The following is a 22,163-nucleotide window of genomic DNA, read 5'->3' as shown; positions in this document are numbered from 1 at the left end:
TAAACAATATCCATAGGGTAATTGGTTTGATCAAGTGTTAACAGGTGTATGGTTGTGCTTTTCCTGTGTGAATTACCACTTGTCCAATTTAGTTATCCAGTAGCCTTAAAGGAAATAGCGATGCAACCCCTGGCAAACTAAACTGATTGGACATGGTGGATTAGTGAGATTCAAAATTGACTTTGAATCAGGATCCAAATGTCACTTTTTTGAGCATAAATAATGTGATTTAATGTTTCTTGATTATAATATTTTGATTCTGCATAATCAAATTACATGAACGGTGAATTATTTTAGAATAAACCTGCTTTATTACTTGTAGTATACTCTGCTTGTCAATGAAGACCAGGGGAGTTGAGGTATGAGAAGTTAAAATACCACAAATGAAAGGGCACATATACATGTAGATTAGAAAGTGGTATTTGAATCACCATTCAATGTAATCTAACTCCTACCCGTAAGGATGGCCCGATTCTTGGTAATGCAGAGAATAATGTCTGTTTGCACACAGAAGGGTGTTAACTCAAACACTTTATACAGAGTTAATGCCCTTCTGGCTCCAAACAGACGAAATTCCAAGAGTGATGCCAAGAATAAAAACTACAATCCATGAAATTTTTAGTCCAAAATGTCAATCCACTAATCGCTTAGTCCCATGACCTAAACCTATTTCCCAAACTTGTCTCATGTTACAGTGTATGGCTTACTGCCACGTGCAGTGAAAGGGCAATTCAATGTTTGTCTCAGATTGCTGTGAGCCAAAATACACTAAGTAAGAGAAACAGACAAGAATTCATGACACATTAAAACAAATTTATTGATTTGAAAATTATGATAAATAAAATCTAGTATGATGACTAAAAATACAGGCATAACTGCCAGACTAAACAATTGACCAGTTCTGTCTGTATCTAATTCTGCTGATTAATCTGTCCTACCAAATGCCATTTTGACACCAGGAATTTTTGTACGTAATTTGTATGAACTCTTTAATTGGCAACATGTCAAAGAGTTCACAATCACGGTTTTCCATATGAGTTGGCTTATTCTTAACTTTGATGCTGTCCATGTAACTTACCCAGTACCACATTTCCATAAATAGCCACTTTTCTCAAGCTTCACCTGGAAAAAAAGAGGAAGAAAGAAACATAATGATATTAAATAAAATCTCAAAAAGTGATGTATAGCCTTTTGGTCCAATGACACTTGTTCTATTCCCATCTTGACTTACTTCATTTCTGGCAATGAAAGATTTATCTACAGCAAGAAAGGTGAAAATTTAACTTAGAATGAGGCTTACATGTACTAATTGCAATTTGACAAGTTTTGTTCATTACTCGTTTGTGACTTTCAAAATAACCTGTGTGCAGTGCATATTCAGTAATGCAAGCATGAATAATTTGTACAGTATATGTATACCATACACTTAGATCATAATTTAGTCTCATAACCTGGAGAGCCAGCATCCATTTCTCATGGCTATTTTAGAATGTCATTACATACATGTATGCTGTAGCTTTGAATTAACTATTTACTTTACAGTACATTCTTTTATTACAAGAAAAAACTTTCACAATATTCCCTTTTGGCTAATTTTTTTTTTTTTTTTTTTTTAAATTTCTAGTTTCTAATCTGATCCATGGAGTAGATGCATACCTGTTACTGGTAGTAAAAGAAAAATAATGAAGGCCCATTTGAATTTGATAAATAAATCCCCCCTAAAATAGAAAACTTGTGTTCAGTAATGTCCCCCCCCCAAAAAAAAAAAAATTAAAAATTAAAAAATAAAAAAAATATAGCAGGATACATGTATGATCAACTAATTTAGATCAGGACACTTCTTTTTTGTTTTCAAGAATTAAATAGTATTTTAAAGAATATGACATTAAAAAGTATATTAATCTGCATTGGTATACCATTGTGACATATCATGTAGCTACATGTATTTGTTAGTAGTATACCTATATGGATATGAGACTAAATAAAACAAAAGATTAAACAGACATTAGACAATCTGAACATGAGACCAAACAAATATTATAATCAGTGTATTTGGTCGGTAAACAAAAAGATTATTAGAGATAATAATTTTTCAATATTGGACCAAAATGATTTTTAAAAACGTAATGCCTTAAGGTACATTGTCATTAGACACTCAGTGATGATTATACATACATATAATAAACAGACAAATGAAAATTAAACAAAACGGCCATTGAACAACCCAAATATAATAGATAAAGTGATGTTTGACAGTATAGACATACAGTAGGTGCAGAATAATACTTTGTTTAATGTAGGAAAATAGATGAAAATAGTTATTGGACAAAATATATAAATTGCTTCTTGGAGATGACTGATTAGTATTGAACAATATATGAAAGGGTGCTGTCTACAATTCTGTTTAATAGACCCAATGTAAACCATATGATCACTGGACTAAATGGTATTCAATCAAATGACAATTTACCATCAGGATGTCATCATAACTGACATTGCAGCCACAAACCTATGTTGAATATGAAATAGGAAACAATTTGTACTTGATGTCTCTGCGTGATAGCAAAAGAGGAAGTGTCTATTACGTTATCAGCACAATATGATATTTGATAGAAACAATATCCAGACTTTCTATGCATGTACTGAACTATTGATGCTGATTAATCATTTACTTATTTAAAGTTACTTTCACTCATCATTAGAAGTTGATTTGAATATACTTTTTGTACAAAAGACCAGCTACATGCAGTTAAATATCTGCGGGAAAAATAATGTGCATAATATCAATGAGACACTGATTAAATATCTGAAGGAAAAATATTCAATGAATTTGATTCCAAACAACACATATTTGTTCCTGTAAACATACATATTGCCGGCTGCCCGTAAGAAGGCTGTTCCTGACATTGACACAACAAAGCTGTTAGGGCCATCTTCTTGTGGGCGGCCAAAAATATGTACTGTAGTTTGAATGGATTATTTAGTTGATATCGTTACAGTTACAGATGGTACAGATGTGTTGTTTTTTAATACTCATTTCCTCATTGTCTTCAATAATAAACTATGTTGACATTGTTCATGTACACTGTGCCTATTTATCATTCAATATCAAGTGCTATCATATGCTACATGTACACAACAGTGAATGGAAAGACTAGGACTCTCTGTGATATTATAGCGCTCTTGTGCTTACTTGTATATAAACATTAATGTATGATAATATGCAATCTCATTGTACGTGTATGAATTAATTATTTTTTCACCGTGTGGTGTCCAACGAAAAACAAAAATGCTTTCGGTTATCCACCTCCAAAATATATGAATTTTTGCCAAACAGGTTGAAAAACATGGCATGAATTTTGCTGACCTTATCTCTCAGTTTTGGCGAAAACAACTTTAGGAGATGACAACTCTTGAAGAAAATATTTGATTACATAAATAGACGTCACTTCTTTCATCTTGCTGCCCTAATAGCACTTTGTACTGATTTACGTCATTTCAATTTTAATTGTACTTATATATATATATATAGTAAAATTACCTCTAAATGAATATTTAAACTACTTGTGCCTCGATACATTTCTGCCTGAAGGAAGATAAAAGTATCGGCAGACGTAATTTGCATGTTGTTGTTGTACAATCAACTCAAAGACTGCCACTTTGTGCCAGCAAACAGAAAGACGTCCCACGCGTCATGTAGTTCTTAGATTTCTTGCCGAATAAGCCAATGCCCGTTGGAATTTATCCAAATAAACACTATCTGAAAATGCAACTTTGTAGAATATACTGAAGTGCTGAAAATTTGCAGGATATTCATAAATTTCTTTATTATTCAGTAACTAATTTTTTTCAATTTGTGTACTTTATTATTATGTGTATACACATGTAGCTCCCTGCGAAAGTATTGTTATATCATTTCAGTATTACCTCAGTTGTAATTCGCTCATACCAGGCAGCAAACTTCACAAAATCTGAACCAATCGTGAAATTCATAAACATTTCATGTGCGCAAAATTGGTTTTTTTATTTTTATTTTATAGAACTGTCAAATAACAGTCCATGCCATTAACAGGGATGTGTGACTCTTTTACAATGATAAGAAACATATCCCTATAACAAGCTGTCTAATTTGTGTTTAATATCAATATAAAATAGACAAAAACAAATAGGCTACAAAGCAAAGTAATGTGATCTTTCTGTTTGCATTCATTTCTTGGTTCATAAGACACATGAAGCCAAACCAAACACTATTCAGGATGGACAAAGACATTGTTCATGTTATTTTACTTCATTCTCTCCTTTAGTCTCCAAACAAGGATATAGGATTCGTGATTACATATTTTGTATAATTTTGGCACTCCGTGAATTCACACAATTCAACAGGATCTTATATCAAGAAAGGATAAATATCCTGCATTCAAAATCTGGAAACGTGATGATATTTATTCCATTGTATGTCAGATTAAAGTAACTTGAAAGTTTGGAAGAAAAGAGACACCTGCTGTGAACATTTGCCTTCAGAGCAATGTGTGACTTTTTTTTATAAATTTACAAAAGGTCCTACGGGTACTCCACAAGAAATAACATTTCTGCAAAGTCATTGAATTTTAAATTACAGAATGAATTACAGTATAAATTTGGCATTAAGTGTAGCCACACTAGAAATCCTCCATGCAAATTCCTTCCTATTATCAATGTCCACAATTTCTACAATAATGAGATTCACATGACAAACTGTGAACTTCAAGTTTAGGTTGTAGTCTTAAACTTCAAAGTTATCTTGCAGTTTTGCTCTCATGGTTAAGAAACTTTACTTTAATTCAAAGCTACAAACCATGACAGATCTTAAGATAAGTGCGATAACACAATTAAAGCAATTAACTTTGAGATTCCTACTGCTTGTGTACTGTAGTTAAAACAAATTAGCTTTCCCAGCTTTTCTTTTACTTTGCATATTCAATTTTTGTTTGGTCCTATGTGAACCCTCATCTTTGTTAGTGGATCCTTGTTTATAACATTGCAGTTTTGCAAAAATAAATTTTAAAGCTACAACAGTCCTGTGTAATTGGTGTAATTAATATGATTGATCCTAACTGCAATGAAAATACCCACTAAGTGTAATGGCATCATAAATCACTGTTGCCAATTTTTTTTTTTTTAAATGACACAAACTGTATTCTGAGTTGCAGGTCTTGACCCCATAACAAATTTTTCACAGAAGTTCAGGAAATGTGTAGTTATACTGGAAATACTCACAGGAAGCAACATTCTAGGAGCAAACTTCCTATATTTCATGGAAATTTCAGTGGAATTGTGAAGGAAATTAGATGCAAAATTGGCATAATGACAGGGACTGAATTCTTGGAATTTTCTGGCTATCTGGCCACCTTTATTGTCATTTGTTAAAAACAGCTTTCCTGTTTGGTGAATCGTATCAAACTTCTGCTTCATGAAATAGCAATAAATCATCACAAAAACAACACTATGGTTAGTAGCAGTACAGATACACATATAATTTTCATGAGCAAATTTTGTAACATTTTATAATCAGGAGTCAAAACAAAGAAAGTGAATATATACTTTGTATAGTTCTCAATAGCTTCAAAAGAATCAACAATATTCTTATATCTGGGATAATCATTGAACTTCAATCAAAAATTGATTCAAACTAAAGATTAAAAAGTAAAATACATATATATGCTTGACTACAAGGATTAGTAATATGATTTCTACTAATATGTTATTGTTTCTTTACTGCAACCTAAACATAAGGTTGGAGCTCAAATACAAATAAAAATACAAACAGATAGATAAGAATGTTGGAATAATGTACACAAAGTCAAATAAATTGATGGAAATGGTTAAACTTACCGGAATGGGACCCCTTGTTGATAACCTCAAAGACAGCCTCCTTCTAGCCTCCTCCTGCAATTTAATATTTCAGACATTTCTTTATTAAAAGTTGATCAAACTGATCTCATGTATACATCTAAATGTACAGCAAAGCATATCGAAGGCCCTGCAGTTTGTAGAAACCTTCCTTTACTTAGTTTACATTGAACAAGTGGGGGGAGAGAGAGCAATCGCTCGTGCCGGGCCATCACTCTGGAATTGTTTACAGAACAGGATTAGAGATATTCCTACAGTACAATCTTTCAAAAGCAACCTTAAAACTTATCTTTTCCAATTTGCTTTTAGTTGATTTGATTTTTCTTCTTTTATATTGTATTGTTGTTATGTGCTAGTGCATCTTGAACATTTGTCCTTTAAGTGGATTTGGCGCCTTATAAATCCTATATATTACAATTATTATTATCATTACATTCATTAGGGAGAGCCACCCACAAAAAGCTGTCAAATATAGAAGTCTTGAATATCCATAGATATCTGGATATACAACAAATATAAAAAATAAGGCTACATGAATAACTTTTACCACTTGTATCTTGACATGTGATTTTTTTTTTATCATGCCAGGAAGAAAAGAACTGCCAGCTATCTAATTTTGTATATCTTGACATATTCAACCAAAAACAAAGTCAAAAGCTAGACATAGTAAAATGTAAAACCAACCATACGCAAATAAACAATTCAGGGGATATTTCTAAACTTTTAACAAATATTTTTTTTTAAATTAGTGTCTAAGAAAAAGGATATTTGAGAATACTTCACTAGCTTGAAAGAGAAATTTATAGAAATATATACATCAATATATTTAATTTGAACATAAGGAATTTGAACATAAGGAATTTGAACATAAGAAATTTGAACATAAGGAATTTGAACATAAGGAATTTTAACATAAGAAATTTGAACATAAGGATTTTGAACAAAAGGAATTTGAACTTACAGGGACCTTCCGTTGGTAGGGTCTGGCCGACTGGCGTATACTTGCATAGTAGGAACTCTTCCTATCAAAGGAATCATCCGCAGCTCCGGTGGACGATATACCCTGCATGGTGGAAGTCAAAACACAGCTTATTACAGACATGGATCAACTGATGGATACTTCTTTATCAAAGAGAGCTGAATGTATCTAGAGAGTGAACTATGGTGAGGTGTGGCGAGGTGTGGTGAGGTGTGGCCTTCAAGGTATATTAAAGGTATATTGAAGTCTTTGAAGTCACGGCAAGTGCCTGATCGCGTTGTTCCTGATGGTATGTTTCCTCTCAAATTATCAATAAGGTCTTGACCAGTGCACTTCAGCTAATTTTGTTCACCAGCACATTTAGAATCTGAACTTCTGAAGTCAGATCAATACACTTCCCTGGTCCAGTAGTCCCTCACAATTACCAAATTGGTCTTTAATGATGAACTCTGCTCAATTTTCTCTAACTTGACGACAAACATACGTATAACATGAACTTCCGAAGTCAGATCAATGCAAATCCTTCATCGTTGGAGGAGGACTTCACTTCACTCTAACTTTGTTACTAGCATGCTTCACACATGCCCTTGACCATGTACATGTCCATGTAATTCCTAGAAATTTCAAAATGGGCCTGGAAAAATGCAATTCACTTTATTTCTCCTTTATCACAAGCACATGAAACACTAGTGTTGTCTCAGGCAAAAGTCAGCTATCAAACATACTAAGATATGTGTATATTATGACGAGAAACAAAACACTGTGATCATGGCAAATGTATTCCTCCAAAAGCAGGCAAAGCACATCCAATTTTGAACAAGCAAAAGAGCTTTCAGATAATGAATCCCATGTTTTGTGCCAACTAAATGCTAATTGAGTTAGCTGGCTAAGGTCAGATTGTATCCATGCAGAGCTACTTCACGATTGTTTAGCTCAAAAGTTCTAACATGAACGCATTTAATTAGTTTTCAGATCTCAAAGTTGATTGAGTCACAGACAAATCATATAGAATTTGTATACTGCAAATTAATTATATCATCTGCCGTTGATAGAATTCAGTTGCTCGCCAATTTTAACTCGATCTAATTCAGCAGCTAATGCTGTGGAATTTGTGGTTGTTTCACCTAAAAACCAGCAAGATTAAACTGAATTTCAGGTTCTCCAAATTCTAACCAAACTTGTTGTCCTCAAACTATGGATTTTAATTTTTAATATGAATTGCTTTGCGTGAATGATGATTGTCTACATGAACTTGAAGTTTCCTGTCATTTAGATGGTAACTGTTGATAATTTAAAATGATAATTTTGAGCTCCTAGAATTAACCCCTTTCGTGATATCAGTGACAAATCCTGCTGAACCCTTTTGACTATTGTTTTCTCTAAGTCCTAAAGTCTTATTTTGGTTGAGAATTTTAATCTTGTACAACTTGTCTGGACTCTAATTGCTATATTTTTGTCTTGAACCAGAAACTGGTACATGCATTGTAAACTTTATTTCCATGAAAGCAGCTATATGCCAAATTTAGCAACGAAACTAAGGATTGAAATTCAAACTTGTTCCATACAGTGTATACATGTAGGTCAGAAGCAGAGAAGGGGTTAAAATAGCAATGGTCCTAGTTGGTTTCCCTGGGGTGCGGCCCCTAGCCAATGCCTGCACGTAAATCTGATAACAAAATCTGACAAATGCCACACTCTAAGTCCCTTTACTGATGAAACAACATGATAAATTCCCAACATTGATATTAATTTGGTGAATAAAGTGATCAAGCTAGCTTTAAGTTTATTCCACAATTTCCACTTATGTTGGACACTGATATGGGTATGAACATGATAAAATCTGCCAAAAGATAGGGAAAGCCTTGGGGTAAAATTTTAGGAAAAAAATAGATGGGGGCTAAGGGAACTTTGCCCCAGTTATTATTTGAAAAAATTTGCACATAAGTAACACCTACATTTCTTACATCAAATACAAGACTCCATGGAAGATTTTCCTCATAATACAAAGAATAGATCTTCCTGCATTCTTCTTTCTCCACGTAGTCCCAAACACCACTATTCTTGTATCGACTACTAGATAGATGCGAAAGCCTACGGAGGCTTCTGCTACTTATATGTATGTCCATGAAGAAACAGTCATGCATATCCATATATGTCTTGCATAAAATTGTAATGCAGTAGGTTACTTGTGGCAGCAATTGACATTCATGATTTGAATGGCAAATAAAATAACTACCACCCAAAACATGGTATAACAATTGAATCTGAGCATCTTCTAATTAATCATTTCTACTGCTAGTTGGTACTAATGTAAAGATAATGTTTATCTATTGCTAAACCTTTGTTACAACCGATATATATTTACAGGTAAGCACAACGTTGGAATGTAAACACAACTTATTTATCAGTAGGATTTGATCCTTCGCCTGTCATGGAGGAAACAAGGAGGATCTGAAACAGGAACTATGAAGAGAAGCAACTCTGAAGGCTCTAATCTCTACAGAGCTTTTCAAGGAACTGTTTAGGCTTTGTTTAAGTAATCCCTAGAGTTCGTTTGATATGATTTTGTGCATATCTTATTGATTTCTATGAAGTGTACAACGGCTCTACTGCGCATAGGTTTTAAAGTGTTCAAATAATAAAACAGTTTTATTTACATGTGCAGGTACTCCAACGTGAGACCCAAAGTATTTTTAACAAAATGTTGTAAGTGTACATGTACATGTACCATGAGAGAAATAAAATGCTTTCATGTCTATTAGGTAGAAAAGCAATATCATGGGAAAACGAAGATCTACATTGTGGCTGAGTTGGTAAAGGAATAAATATGTACATGTAAATATACATGTAGCACAAGAAGTAGCATATTAAATTGGAGGAAAGTATGACTTACCGAGTCAATTGATCTTGCTCCGTCTGGAATGGTAATATGGAAGCTGTCTTCCTCATCAGTATCAATGTCATCTTCTTGGAAGTCAATCATGATTATATCATCCTCTTCTGGCAAAGAGCTTGGAGATGATGAAGTTGGAAGTTCCAGGAAGTCGTAGCCATCTTCGGCCTCTTGCATATGGTCATGTCCAAGCTGCTTGAGGATGCCTTCTGTGGAATGGGGAGGCTTATCCATCCTCAGAGAGTCCATCCTGCCAGGAGGGATTGGAGGAGCCGTCCGATGGGGTATAGGAGGAGGAGCGCTCAGGGGAGCATCAGGAATGTTGGTTTCTGGCAGAGAAGGTACAGGACGGGCTGTTGAGGCCGGTATTGGAGGAGGGGGGCATTCAGGCATGTCCCCATCAAGAGCACTTAATGGTCTACCTTGTACCGCCTGTGCTGGTGGTACAGGACGGGCTGCTGATGTCGGTACTGGTGGTGGGGAGCCTTCAGGCACGTCCCTTTCAGTGATGCTTTGTGGTAAAGCTTGGACAACCGGTGTTGGTGGTAGAGGACGGGCTGCTGATGTCCGTACTGGAGGTGCGGGGCCTTCAGGCACATCCCTTTCAGTGGTGCTTTGTGGTAAGGCTTGGACAACCGGTGTTGGTGGTAGATTACGGGCTGCCAAGCTCGGTAACGGTGGTGGAGGACATTCAGGCATGTCCCCATCAACGGTGCTTGGTGGTCGGGCAAGACCAGTGGAACATTCCCAGAATGGTAGATATATATCTTCTGATGGACCACCAACAGGAGGAGGATTCCTATGACACTGAACAGTGTGGGTCTGAGCAGGCGGTCGTGACTCCTGTTCCCAGGGAACCCCATCAATATTAAAGTTTGTGAGATCCTCAGTAGAGTCTTCCTGGTTCAAAGATGTATCAGTGCTTGGGATTCCTTGACTGGGGGTCATGTTTCCAGACCGACTGTAATCATCAAGGATAGAGATAATCTTGTCACTGTCTGTTGAGGCAACACTTGATAAGGTACTACTGGGATTCAGTGACACATGGGTAGATGGTATATCACTGTGATCGGAATCAGGCCAATTTGTAGCTGATGCCATGTGGGTGTCATCTTGGCTGCTCCTGCTCGAGTGGTCACTTTTTCTGCTGGAATTTATCGATGGCGACGCACAATCTCTGCTAGTATTTAACTGTACAATACTATTATTATCTGAAGTGCTTTCATTAAGATCCTTGCTGTCAATATTTGCATTCTCTTCTGGAGTTCCATTCATCCATTTATCTAACATTTCAAGATCAGCTATCGAAGATATCGATATCGTGGGAGATTTTTCAGGCATGGGTGGCGCAACTTCAGGAACAGGAAGTGGTCGAGGGGGAAGGGGAGGGAGTTGGTTAGGACTCTCTTCCACAGTCCTGGAAGGAAGCGGTGGTGGAGGATTTCTTGTTTTAAGGAACTCATTCAAATTATTTGGTTCCGATACTGGCCTAGGATGTCGTGACTTCTGCTTTCCAGGAAGAGGTGGTGGTGATGAGAGGTCCTCCTGAGCATCCTTGTCTCCCCCCTTGAAGGAAGTCACTTCAGGGGGTTGAGGTACTGGCCTGTGAAGTAGATCGTCTGCAGGTGAGTGGGATGGCTCAACTGGAACTGGTGGAGGTGGAACAGGCCTGGTACTAAGATCAAGTCCTGGTTTGCCTTCAGGACCATCATGCACAACAGTTTGCTCCAAGGCCACAACAGAAGGTTGGGGAACCTCCTGAGTGGCTAGATTACCGCTTTTAAAAGGGTTAAAAGGGTTGGTTACAAGGGGATCAAACTGGTCTATATCCTCGGGGGCATCTATCGTGCTAAAAGGATTTGTACTGACTGTTGGAACCTCCATAGAATTAGCGTGCTTTGTATCATGTACAGTTTGACTATCAATTGTGCCATCAGGGGTAATATGATTCACAGGGAGGGAAGATACTTGAGGAGGAGGAGGAAGAGGAGGAGCTGGCGGAAGCCCTGGAGGAAGTGCTTGAGGTGGTATGGGTGGAGCTCCTCTGGGTTGAGGAACAGGCTTTCCCCTCTCCGGCAATGGTGGAGGGTCATTTCTCCTGACTGTACCCGGTTTACCTCTTGGCATCGGAACTGGCTTCTGTGCCCTAGGTCCTAGCAGTTCAGTATCGCTTTTGCTCCTGTAAGCATCATTCATCATAAGTTTGCTGTTGCCAGAAGCACCATGACTTGACATATTTGTCTGGGGCGTGATCTCCATGTACTCTGATTTATCAATACTTGGGGATTTCACAACAGGTGCTTTCTTCTCCTTGCGAGGCGACGGCACAGGCTGTCCAGGACCTGTCCCATTGGTATTGGTGGTCTGGCCAGAGAACTCCATGACGATGAGATCTGCCTTGCTTGGCAGCCTGCTCAAGATGCGCTTTTGATAACCAACTTGTGTGATTCCAAGCCGCACAAGGTCTGCCTCTGTTATGTGACAGCACTTGGACAGGTCGGTGTAACCAGAGAAGAGGAAGTCATTGAGAAATTGGTTGAGATGGAGTGATTGAAGCCACTCTTGCACGGATGATGGACCGTTGCCAGACTGCGCCATCAATGCTCTTCAGGGTACGTTCCAAATTGGCTCTTGTTCTTACTTGGACAAACTACATGAAAATGCAAATTCAGACCCGGTTCGTGCTACACGTATGCTGCTCCCATGGCGATTAGCTTCATCCTCAGAATGGCTCTGCGAAGGCAAACAGAAAGAAAAACTATTTAGTTGCAGGTCCATTTGAGAATAAAATCTCTTGATATCATCTCTTGGGAACCAGAAAAGGGGTCAAAGTTGAACCTAAGTCTACCCAGTAAACTTAGGGCGCGTTCATGCTTGATTTTGAAGGCAGAATGAGCGATTTGTAACGCTCATCGTAAACGCTCATCGTAATCGCAGTTCCACGGTGCACTGTTCATGCTCACTTCTCCAGGCAATTCTCCTTGGGTGGCCTTCAGCTGGATTCGCAAACCTGTGTGCGCATGCTACGTAGACCCACTAGAGGTCAGTGCGTTGACCCCATTTAAACGTGTTTACAAATTTTAAACGCATCTTTTTGTGAGTTTACGATCGGCGATCGTGATCACCGTTTTTCGGTGATTCTACAAAAGTGAGCATGAACGCAATCGTGTTTTAAACTAAACGCGTAACAGATGCCTGATTCTGGCCGTCAAAATCAAGCATGAACGCGCCCTTACATGTAGGTTCAACTTTGACTGAAGACTCTTCTGGCTCTCAACAGAAGATATGTTGGTCTAACTTGGCAAAATAATTAGTTTCTACTTTGCTTTCTTGATAAACAATGCTACACACCAATGCTAGAATATTTTTTTATATAATGTTGTACTTTGTCCTCATATCTTCAAGCTTTCACACCTTCTCTGGTTCGTTTCTCTGATAAGTTCTCTGCTACTGTATATCAAACAAAGCATGTTTTTAACACAGACCATAATTCAAAGCACAACTGGAAAGGCCTTTTCGTACAGTCTTTGCTGTTTGTAGAGAATAAAGAGATGTTGTCTGCACAGAATTCTACAGAACGCTAATACAAGTAGCTCTCACAAGTTCACTAAATAATTTTTCTACTTTTTCTGCTAAGTTTTAAAGCATGCTGAATAGAACTATCCCTTCAGAGCTCCGCTAAAGGTGAGAAACCTCAAGAATCCTGCATGTATTTGCTCAAATAAAGATGAGCAGTCTTTTAAAAGGGGACCGTCAGAACAATTGAGTAGAAGTGGGGAATCCCGAGTTCAAAGGGTGAAGAGGGAATATTTGCATTCAACATTAACCATCAAAACCAGAAGTATCTAAACGACAGAGTCCCATTTAACAGATTCTTGAATGAAATTGTTTGAAATCTGTGAAGCATGGATAAACAGAAAAACATAATTCTTTTTCACTGTGGATTCTGTTATGCATCAGGTCAAGTCATGCTGTTCAAAATTCAGGATTTGGGGCCATTTGTCCCAGGAATTAAAAAATATTGAAAATCTGTGGAACTTTATAAATGGTTGCAAACTTTTACCTTATACCTGTTTCTTATATTTTTATAAAGTAAATCTTTGAATCAATATCTTGGCATGCTGTATAAACAGAGACGTTTTGTGTGTAAGTAATGAACTATTCCGCAATTGACAAACTTTCACAACTTTCTGAAGTGTCTAGATTTGCAAAAGTTTGACTTGATCAAACAAAATGGAATATAAATTCTATAGATATTGGGAATTAATGAAAGTGCATTAATTGCCACAAACTTGTATGGCCACCATTAATAACTCACTAGGGTCTCATGCAGTAGTGTTTCTGGTATTACAGTAGCATGTCAAATAATGCCTTTAAAAAGATCACAGCATGTTCCAAACTATTGTGAAACTTTCCATAACTGTAAATTGCCTACAGCCAAAAGAGACATCTGCATGTTTTGTACAGTAGTAAGGCGGAAGCACATGTTTTGATTTGGTTTAGGGTGACCTTTACTGACCTCCAGCATTCCAATTATGCCATATAATTTTACCAACTCCATTTCCATCCATTTATTAGATCATGGTGATGCTACTAGTACCCCCCCCCCCCCCGCCCCCTCATTCAGACAACAAAAATGCATCGTATACATGTACAGTACGCTACATGTACATGTATTACATGTATGCATTATAATAATTATTATACACCTGTATATCTGTATATGCAAATCTTCTATAGCACATAATCAGATTATGATAAGACGTGTCTATGCGTTCCCAAAAGAATTATTACCTTGGCTTTACCCCGGATTTACATCCAGCAACCATGGCACTCAGTGCATTCAAGTTATAAATCCTATGTACCTCATACCCACTTCCTTGGGGCTTTTACATGAAGCTTTATGATATTGATAAGTAATAACAAATGTTCATAGTGTGATCATCGTTGAAACTTCATCAATGAAATGCATGTTTGAGCTTTTTTGTTAATAAAAACTTGAAAAAGAATCAGTCTTTCATTCTAGTCTGATATTCATATTAAATATGAAAACCACACAGCTGACGAGACTTATCATGAGCACTACTGTTGATTGGCCAGCTGTCTGGTTAACTGACATCTTCAAATCTAGTTTCTTCACACAAATACGATACATGCCCCCCCCCCCCTTTATTTTAATGTGTTACGACCCTTCTGCTAGACAATGATTCTTCCTACATTTCTTTCTACATTTCTTTATACAAGTTTCATATGAATTACTTCTAATCTGAACAGGGTATAAGAATGGCTGTACTACTAGACATTCTTGTCTACAGCTGCTGTTCTCTTCACAGCTGGAGCTACCAGTAGGATATTGCATGACTCATCTGTTGAATCAAAACCAGTCTGGATAACATAGGGGAACACAAGGTCCCTTCTCCTCAGTCCTTCTTGGAATTGCAGCAGAAGCAAATATTTTACTTCACCTCACATAATCATTACAAAATCATGATTTTTCCCGTCATTTTTCCATGTTTCTTTGTTCCACTGGTTAGAAAAAACCTGTATAATATGACTATAATGATATCTATATAAAGAACAATTAAGACCGAATTGAACATATTTTTCCTCTATAAATTAGAAGTTTAGAACATACAGGTGTAAACTATAGCTCAAATTATGCAGAATAATAGGAGATGACAACCATATTGTTATACATCCAAGCAATTGGAAATTAATTTGATCTTTAACACAGAATTTGGCCTCAGTCTCTTTAAATCTACATAACATGTGCAAATAGAAATTAGTATGCAAACAATCCTTTTTTTTTAAATGTATTTGTTTCATTAAAATTATTCATAAGAGATTAATATACAAAGTTTGAAATTGGGAAATAAAAAATTATGTCCGCCAAGTACGGTATTCTATAAATGATTTTCGAACAGATAAACAATTTTTTAACCTTGTGATAAAATTTGCCAGTGCATCCTACATTTTGAAATTTCAATTAAGATCCTAAAATAGAATGGTACATTTTGTAGCCTATAATGTACATTATCAAATAATATGACATAAAAGAATATTACTGCTGCTAGGTACCAGGTAAACATATAATGTACACGTTTTTCAAAAGGTGTATTAATTGCCAAAGGAGCTCAATGTCCATGCCATACAATAGACTCTTCACATATTTAATACATTGATTTAAAGGTACTACATGTATGTCCCATTTGCAGGCCAAAAAAATGAAAAAGTTCAATTCCAACGGCATTTGAAAGATAATACTAATTTAGAACTTCCCTAAAAAAGGTGGGGCTTGAAAATGTTTTCAAGTGGGAAAATAATGACTATTAGTTGTCAAATCGACTTAGGAGCTATAGAGCCAATAAGTAATACTCTTGATTTTCAGACCATTGTACCGAATGGTCATACGTTTTATGCTGCGCAAAGATTCAATCAGTTTAATTCTTTCCATCACCAGAAGTGGGTTATTGATGTAGACAAATGCTCATGTACCCTTTACAGCTCCGTCATTTTATTTATGTTATTACCAAAGAAGAAAAAAAAGCCAGTCAGTCACTCAATAGTGTCTGACAGTGAAGTCTAGCAAGTAAACGGGTTTCCTTGCATAATTTGAATATTGGGACACTGCTAACGTTTAAATTTCACAGATAGGACATACATGACATATCCTGCAAAGTTCTACAGAATTTGAGTTTGGCTGCAAAAGGTACATACTGTAATACCTTTAACACATCAGTATGTTACTCTGTTTGCATTAAACTTTACAATACCATACATGTCCTTTGAAAATTTCTGGGTTTTTTATTGACTGTTCATGCATTCGGTACATACTTCTTTAATACAATAACACTATATTTAAGAGAACTATACCTGTCTGTGTTCAAATATATATCTGCTCACTAGCAAAGAGATATGCTTCTGAAATATCCAACAACCAGACAGCCAAGTTTAATTCCACATAATCACACAATATGAGAGAGAGAGAGAAAGAAGTCTGTGATATCTTACATATCATATGCCATTCCTTATCAAGAAAATAAAAGCAATGTTTTCCAATTATAGGCTACCATACATGTTTGAGTAGTCCTTAACCGATGCTATGGATCCGAAGTATTTGTTATCTTTTCACCAACTGATACACGTGAGTCTAATGGCTACACAAAGAGCCATCAAAATATGCAAGGAAGTATGCGTATGTCCGGACAGTTGCTCTTCTGCTTTCGCTCTGTCCTCAGTACGCAGTTCCTCGTTTCAAATGTACAAACAATGTGCAATGAGGAAGTGAAGCATGAAATTAGTTTCTAAAAACACAGAGTATCGAAGGATAATATATTCAAGTAGAGTACAGTATGTATCCAGGGTATTTCCTTTATTTTTTCTGTTTTAGAAACACCCACAGACAATTTAAAAAAAGTACAGTATATGTTGACTTACAGTTGGCAGACTTGACAAGAAAGACAAGTTACAATTTGCAGTAATATTATTTGCTCTCTTGCATATGATACCATAGATATTCTTTAAGAAAATAAATATAATAACAAATGTTTTCATGTTCAAATCACCTATTAATCTGTACCAAGAGCCAGATCATTGTATTTCAACTGGTATCGCCTCAAAATTGATTTTAAAATAAATGTCGTAGACAAATCATGAAGAAGATTTGATGATGAAGAAGAAATATTTTTGAAATGACAATGCAATCAATATACATCTAAATTGCCAATTCTATGTCAGTGATTATTTCCCTTGCTAAAAGCTTGCTATTCGTTTAGTATATACAAGTATGTTTTTATACTGAAAATATTATTTATTGTTGAAGAAGGAAATTTATCTTTCTAAGCAGGGAATGGACAAAATAAACATAATAATATATCCACTGGCCAGTGGCCACTTATGTGAAAATATTTTCTTTGGGAGCTAGTCACAAGGAAATTCAGAGTCACCATGAATACATGAATTTTACGTGTAAAATTTCTTCACTTGTTTTCCTCTTACATGTACATACTGTACTGTATGTATGAAAATGAGCTGAAATATATGCTACAAATCAATGTACCGTAACAAAGATATTGCACAGAGTCACAGATCAATTCATATTGGGGAATGGGGGTTTACCCTCATACTGACATGAGCTCATTCATGCAGAATATCAATAAGGTTTCTGAAATTGTGTAAAATGTGGCATTACAGCAGGGAAATCCCCACCGATTGCCCATGAATTAAAACCTTTTTTGGATGTGCTTCGTTCACTCTGTACGAAAGAATATCTGATTAGTTGTCGTCTTCATTCCCTGTTGCACACATACTGTACTAAAACGGTACTATCAAGGAACTCTATTAGACCCAGTAAATCTTTGCAAATATATGATACTTTTTTTCTTCTTCACTCTTGTCCTTCAAGTTGTATTGCTGCCCAGATGCTTACCTACACTGTACTGTACAGGTAACATACCGGTAGCAAGAATTACTGTTTGCAACTTTACTCCAATTCTATCACAACAGATTTTCAAGTTGGCTTGATGAATTTTGGCCTACAAATGTATTTACTTCAGAAAGAAGCATCCATAAAATTGACTTAATAATAATCTACAGATGCATGTTTTGCAACCAATCACAATAAGTGTTCCATACTTCCATTGCATAATACTTTCTTGATTGACCCTTTAAAATCTTTTTTTATAAAACTTAACAAATACACCAGTTTCACTTTGATCCCATAATTTAAAGGTATGTACATTTTTTAAAGGAGCGGAGAGTGAAACAACTTTTGAAAGCTCATCAAGAGCTCTGGTACAAAAACAATATATTGTACATTCAAACCTGCATATTAAAGGGACCATGTACTCTATAGAAAAACCACATTTAATTGTTTCCCTTGAACAGAATTATCTATTGAAAGGTGTGTGGGAACCTGTAATATAAAGTCCACCTGCCTGTACAATGTACATATGACACATGTCTTTTTTCCATTTCATCCCCAAAATAGCAAGAAATCTTTTAATATGACCATGAAGTGAAATTGAATAGTAGGCTACTGATACTGAAAGATTAGTCAATATTTCATTCATCATAACACAATTTTTGTCTTTAGTTTTTTTGATGACATAAATAGATAAAAAGTCATATGTCATGCTTAATTGGCATATATTGCATGGAATTGCTCTAAAGACCATTCATGTGTCAATAGAGTGGTCTTTATATACATGTACATATACAGTTACTACAGGTTTCATTGAAGTACTATTAAAATCTCTGTATTGAAATCTTATTGTTACTGAGAAATAAATAAAAAAGCTTTTTTTATTAGACGAAATGCTTACGTCTTGGTAAGCATTTCCCATTGAGACACTCAGGGAAGAAGAGCAAGAACAGACCTTATCAACTTGTACAACTATCTTTTTTTATTACACAACTCCAGCACAAAGATTCTTCTCCCACCAAAATAAGGAATTGAGAGGGCATTCTAGAAAAGTGTACCAAAGACGTTCCAAACACAACTGGCTTGCTACTTTTATTTTACAGAGTAGATCTAGTCCAACCTTGGAATAATCTTTGGCAAATGTTTTCCTCTTCAGTAGACCATATCCACATAATAAAAACAACTGAAGTTTAACAATTAAACCACAACAGAATTACACAGAGTACTTTGCACTTGCAGTATGCATGTCCATTCTTATTGGCTTATTGCACACATATTCATAGGAAATTAGGATTAGGAAATAGGAATACTATTTTAATTCCTCTAATCAATTTTAAGGAAAAAGATAAGAAACAACTTGTTTAATTCAATAGTTGTTATAAAATAGAAATATGATCTGAGAAAAGAAAAAACTTTTTTATTTTATTACAATGCAATCTAGTTTGCACCTACAAACATGTGTGTTGATCAGTCTAATCTTGATCTGTTGATTAACAACCATATCTTTAGGGGGAGCATATTTTGTATCCCCATGTTTTGAAACAGAATCTTTAGTTTGTACAGCATGAAACAAAGATAACATATGTAAATACATCTAGACCTCGATAATAAAGATAAATAGAGATCAGCTCTGGGCTTAATTTATTTTAGGAACTCTCCAAACTATGTTTTAAGATAAATAAAAGTTGTTTTTATGTTTTCACTCTCAAGAATTTCCCACATCTAATAGTTGTTTTAACCCATGATTATTCAATGTCTATGAATGAAAGCAAACATAGTATCCATCACAAAAGACACAATGACAAGTAACTTCTGCTGCTGGAGATCGCTATCGACGCACCACATACATGATACACATCAAATCAAAGCAACGTCAATACAGCAGCTGCAGCACGTAAACTCAATGCCAAGGGTGCAGGTGAGACCGGTGGCAGGCCTAGGCCGCAGGTTAAGCCGAAACGCGCCCGAGAACAAAGCTCGCAATTAGCGTTGCAATGATGGGTTTAGCGCCATAACAAGAAAAATAAGTGTGAAAATAAATACTTACCCATTTCTCATATTCCTAGTCTCGAAAAAATAGCGAGAAAATCCACAGCATTTCCCAATTCCTAATCGAGTTGAAGTTGGAACTTGCTAAGCCGTGTACAATATTAGGTTCACTTTACTTCCGTATTTTGCATTCATTTTCATTCCGCATTGCTTGTAGTCTTTTTAAAGGCGCCATCATATTATTGTCATTTCATAGTATATTTACAACTAAGCAATGTCGTCATCTGTTTTTCTTACTGAAGCGAAACTCCATTTATCGAATTCGACCATTGTCAAAATATAGGAAGGAGGTGCTAACTGTGACAGTCATATAAATGATGAGAAAAAACGTTCCATATATCATTGTTTCCCATGGTGTTGTATGGATCATTTTTCTGACCTAGCTCTTTTTCATGAAGAGATTATATGAGAATGTGATTTATTCTTGATAGATGAGTTTTATAATTATCAGACCCAGTGACCCAATATACTGATCATATTGTAGAGTAATAGAGATTGGTCAACAAAGTTATATGAATATATAAATAGAAAACCAGATTATAGGCTACCAATCTTTTCATGAAAAAGTTTTGTTAAATTATGATAGCTAATATAGCTGTCAACGCAAATTACATTATCTGAAAGAGAGAGAGGGAGCCTGAGGGAAAGAGAGATATATGTTTAGAGAGAGAGAGAGAAAGAGGGAAAGAGAGAGAGAAGAGGGGAAAGAGAGAGACAGAGAGAGACAGAGACAGAGACAGAGAGAGAGACAGAGACATAGAGACAGAGAGACATGAGACAGAGAGAGAGAGAGAGAGAGAGAGAGAGGGGGAGGGAGGGGAGGGAGATATCACAAGAAAGCAGCACTCTGACATTACAATTTTTGTATTTTGCTCCTATAGCTGTGACAAACAAGTTTGGTTTTGTTTTTAAATTCACCACATCTTAATGATTGACTGAGCTAAGATGTGGTGAATTTAAAAACAAATATTATTATATTCACATAAAATATGTGAAGATAGATCGGGGGATGGGACAAGAAAAAGGAGAAGAGAGTCGGATGCATACCTAATTTGTTTTACATTCATTATACAAATCATATACCAAGTCAATAAATATATAATTACAATTATAGACAAAACTAAAATTGAAGGGAAAACTGGATAATAACTGTGAATTGAAAGTACTATGACGGAAATTTACTTTAAGATTTTTTCCTTCCACTTGAAGAGAAGAACACAGACACAGTTTAAAAAAAAATAGATTAAACATGTTTTGATATACATGTATGTTTGATGAAAATAATGATTGGGCAAAAAGTCTGAAACTGCTGCCAGGAAAATATTGGAAGTTTCGTGCAAAATCATTTTGTTATGGCAAGAAGAGGTATAGTCTCTCTTTTTTTCTCTGTATTCTATGTGCAGTTACAGAAATTAATGCCATAACTGTATTCTTCATATTTAATTTGGGGGAAATGATTCTTTTGCAGAGTAGGCCATCAAACTCACAGACACACCAATGTTCAATTCTAAACAATAGAGGGGGTATTAGCATTGTATTATAAAGGGACACTAGTATAATTGGTCTGTCATATTTTTCTTGTTTCATACGATGCAGGATATCAATTCAGTTCAATTCAGTTATGGTTTTATTTGACAATGCTTTGGAGCCAAAGATTGAATTTCTCAATTGTCCCATTTAAAAGTTACATTCAAAATTGAATGGCAAATTATATTTACTTAAAAATACAATGCTTGAGAAATATGCGAACAAAAATATGTCTGTCAAGTACACTTCACTTCAACAAATAAATTAAGTTGGGAGTTATTATTCCCTTTTCTCAATATCTTTTTTGTTAGTAACATGCCACATAAATCACTTCTAAAATTAATTTGTATATTCATATCTCACTTGATAAATAATAATAGTAATGAACATCCAGTAAAACATCT

The 22,163-nt window shown here is 35.7% G+C and overlaps 1 protein-coding gene across 11 annotated transcripts in view; it reads right to left on the bottom strand.

The window, feature by feature from the left end:
- The window catches only part of LOC591421 (arf-GAP with Rho-GAP domain, ANK repeat and PH domain-containing protein 1), a 76,531-nt gene extending 56,142 nt beyond the window's left edge, over positions 1–20,389 (bottom strand). For 10 of the 11 annotated variants that reach the window (XM_030980534.1, XM_030980538.1, XM_030980536.1 and 7 more), the window contains exons 1-6: positions 20,231–20,389; positions 9,762–12,494; positions 6,851–6,952; positions 5,872–5,925; positions 2,471–2,509; positions 1,079–1,122 (exon numbers count right to left, since the gene is read on the bottom strand). In XM_030980534.1, coding sequence (XP_030836394.1) covers positions 1,079–1,122; positions 2,471–2,509; positions 5,872–5,925; positions 6,851–6,952; positions 9,762–12,359 — 2,837 coding nt within the window. In that variant the 5' untranslated portion in view covers positions 12,360–12,494; positions 20,231–20,389. The remainder of the gene's footprint in view (positions 1–1,078; positions 1,123–2,470; positions 2,510–5,871; positions 5,926–6,850; positions 6,953–9,761; positions 12,495–20,230) is intronic. The other variant, XM_030980532.1, reaches the window with a different exon arrangement.
- Positions 20,390–22,163: the final 1,774 nt, after the last annotated feature.

This window comes from Strongylocentrotus purpuratus, unplaced genomic scaffold (assembly GCF_000002235.5).
Source record: "Strongylocentrotus purpuratus isolate Spur 01 unplaced genomic scaffold, Spur_5.0 spur5_scaffold_11, whole genome shotgun sequence".
NCBI classification, from domain to species: domain Eukaryota; kingdom Metazoa; phylum Echinodermata; class Echinoidea; order Camarodonta; family Strongylocentrotidae; genus Strongylocentrotus; species Strongylocentrotus purpuratus.
Note: the sequence above shows the minus strand (reverse complement) of the source record. Positions and strands in the feature narration are given on the sequence as shown.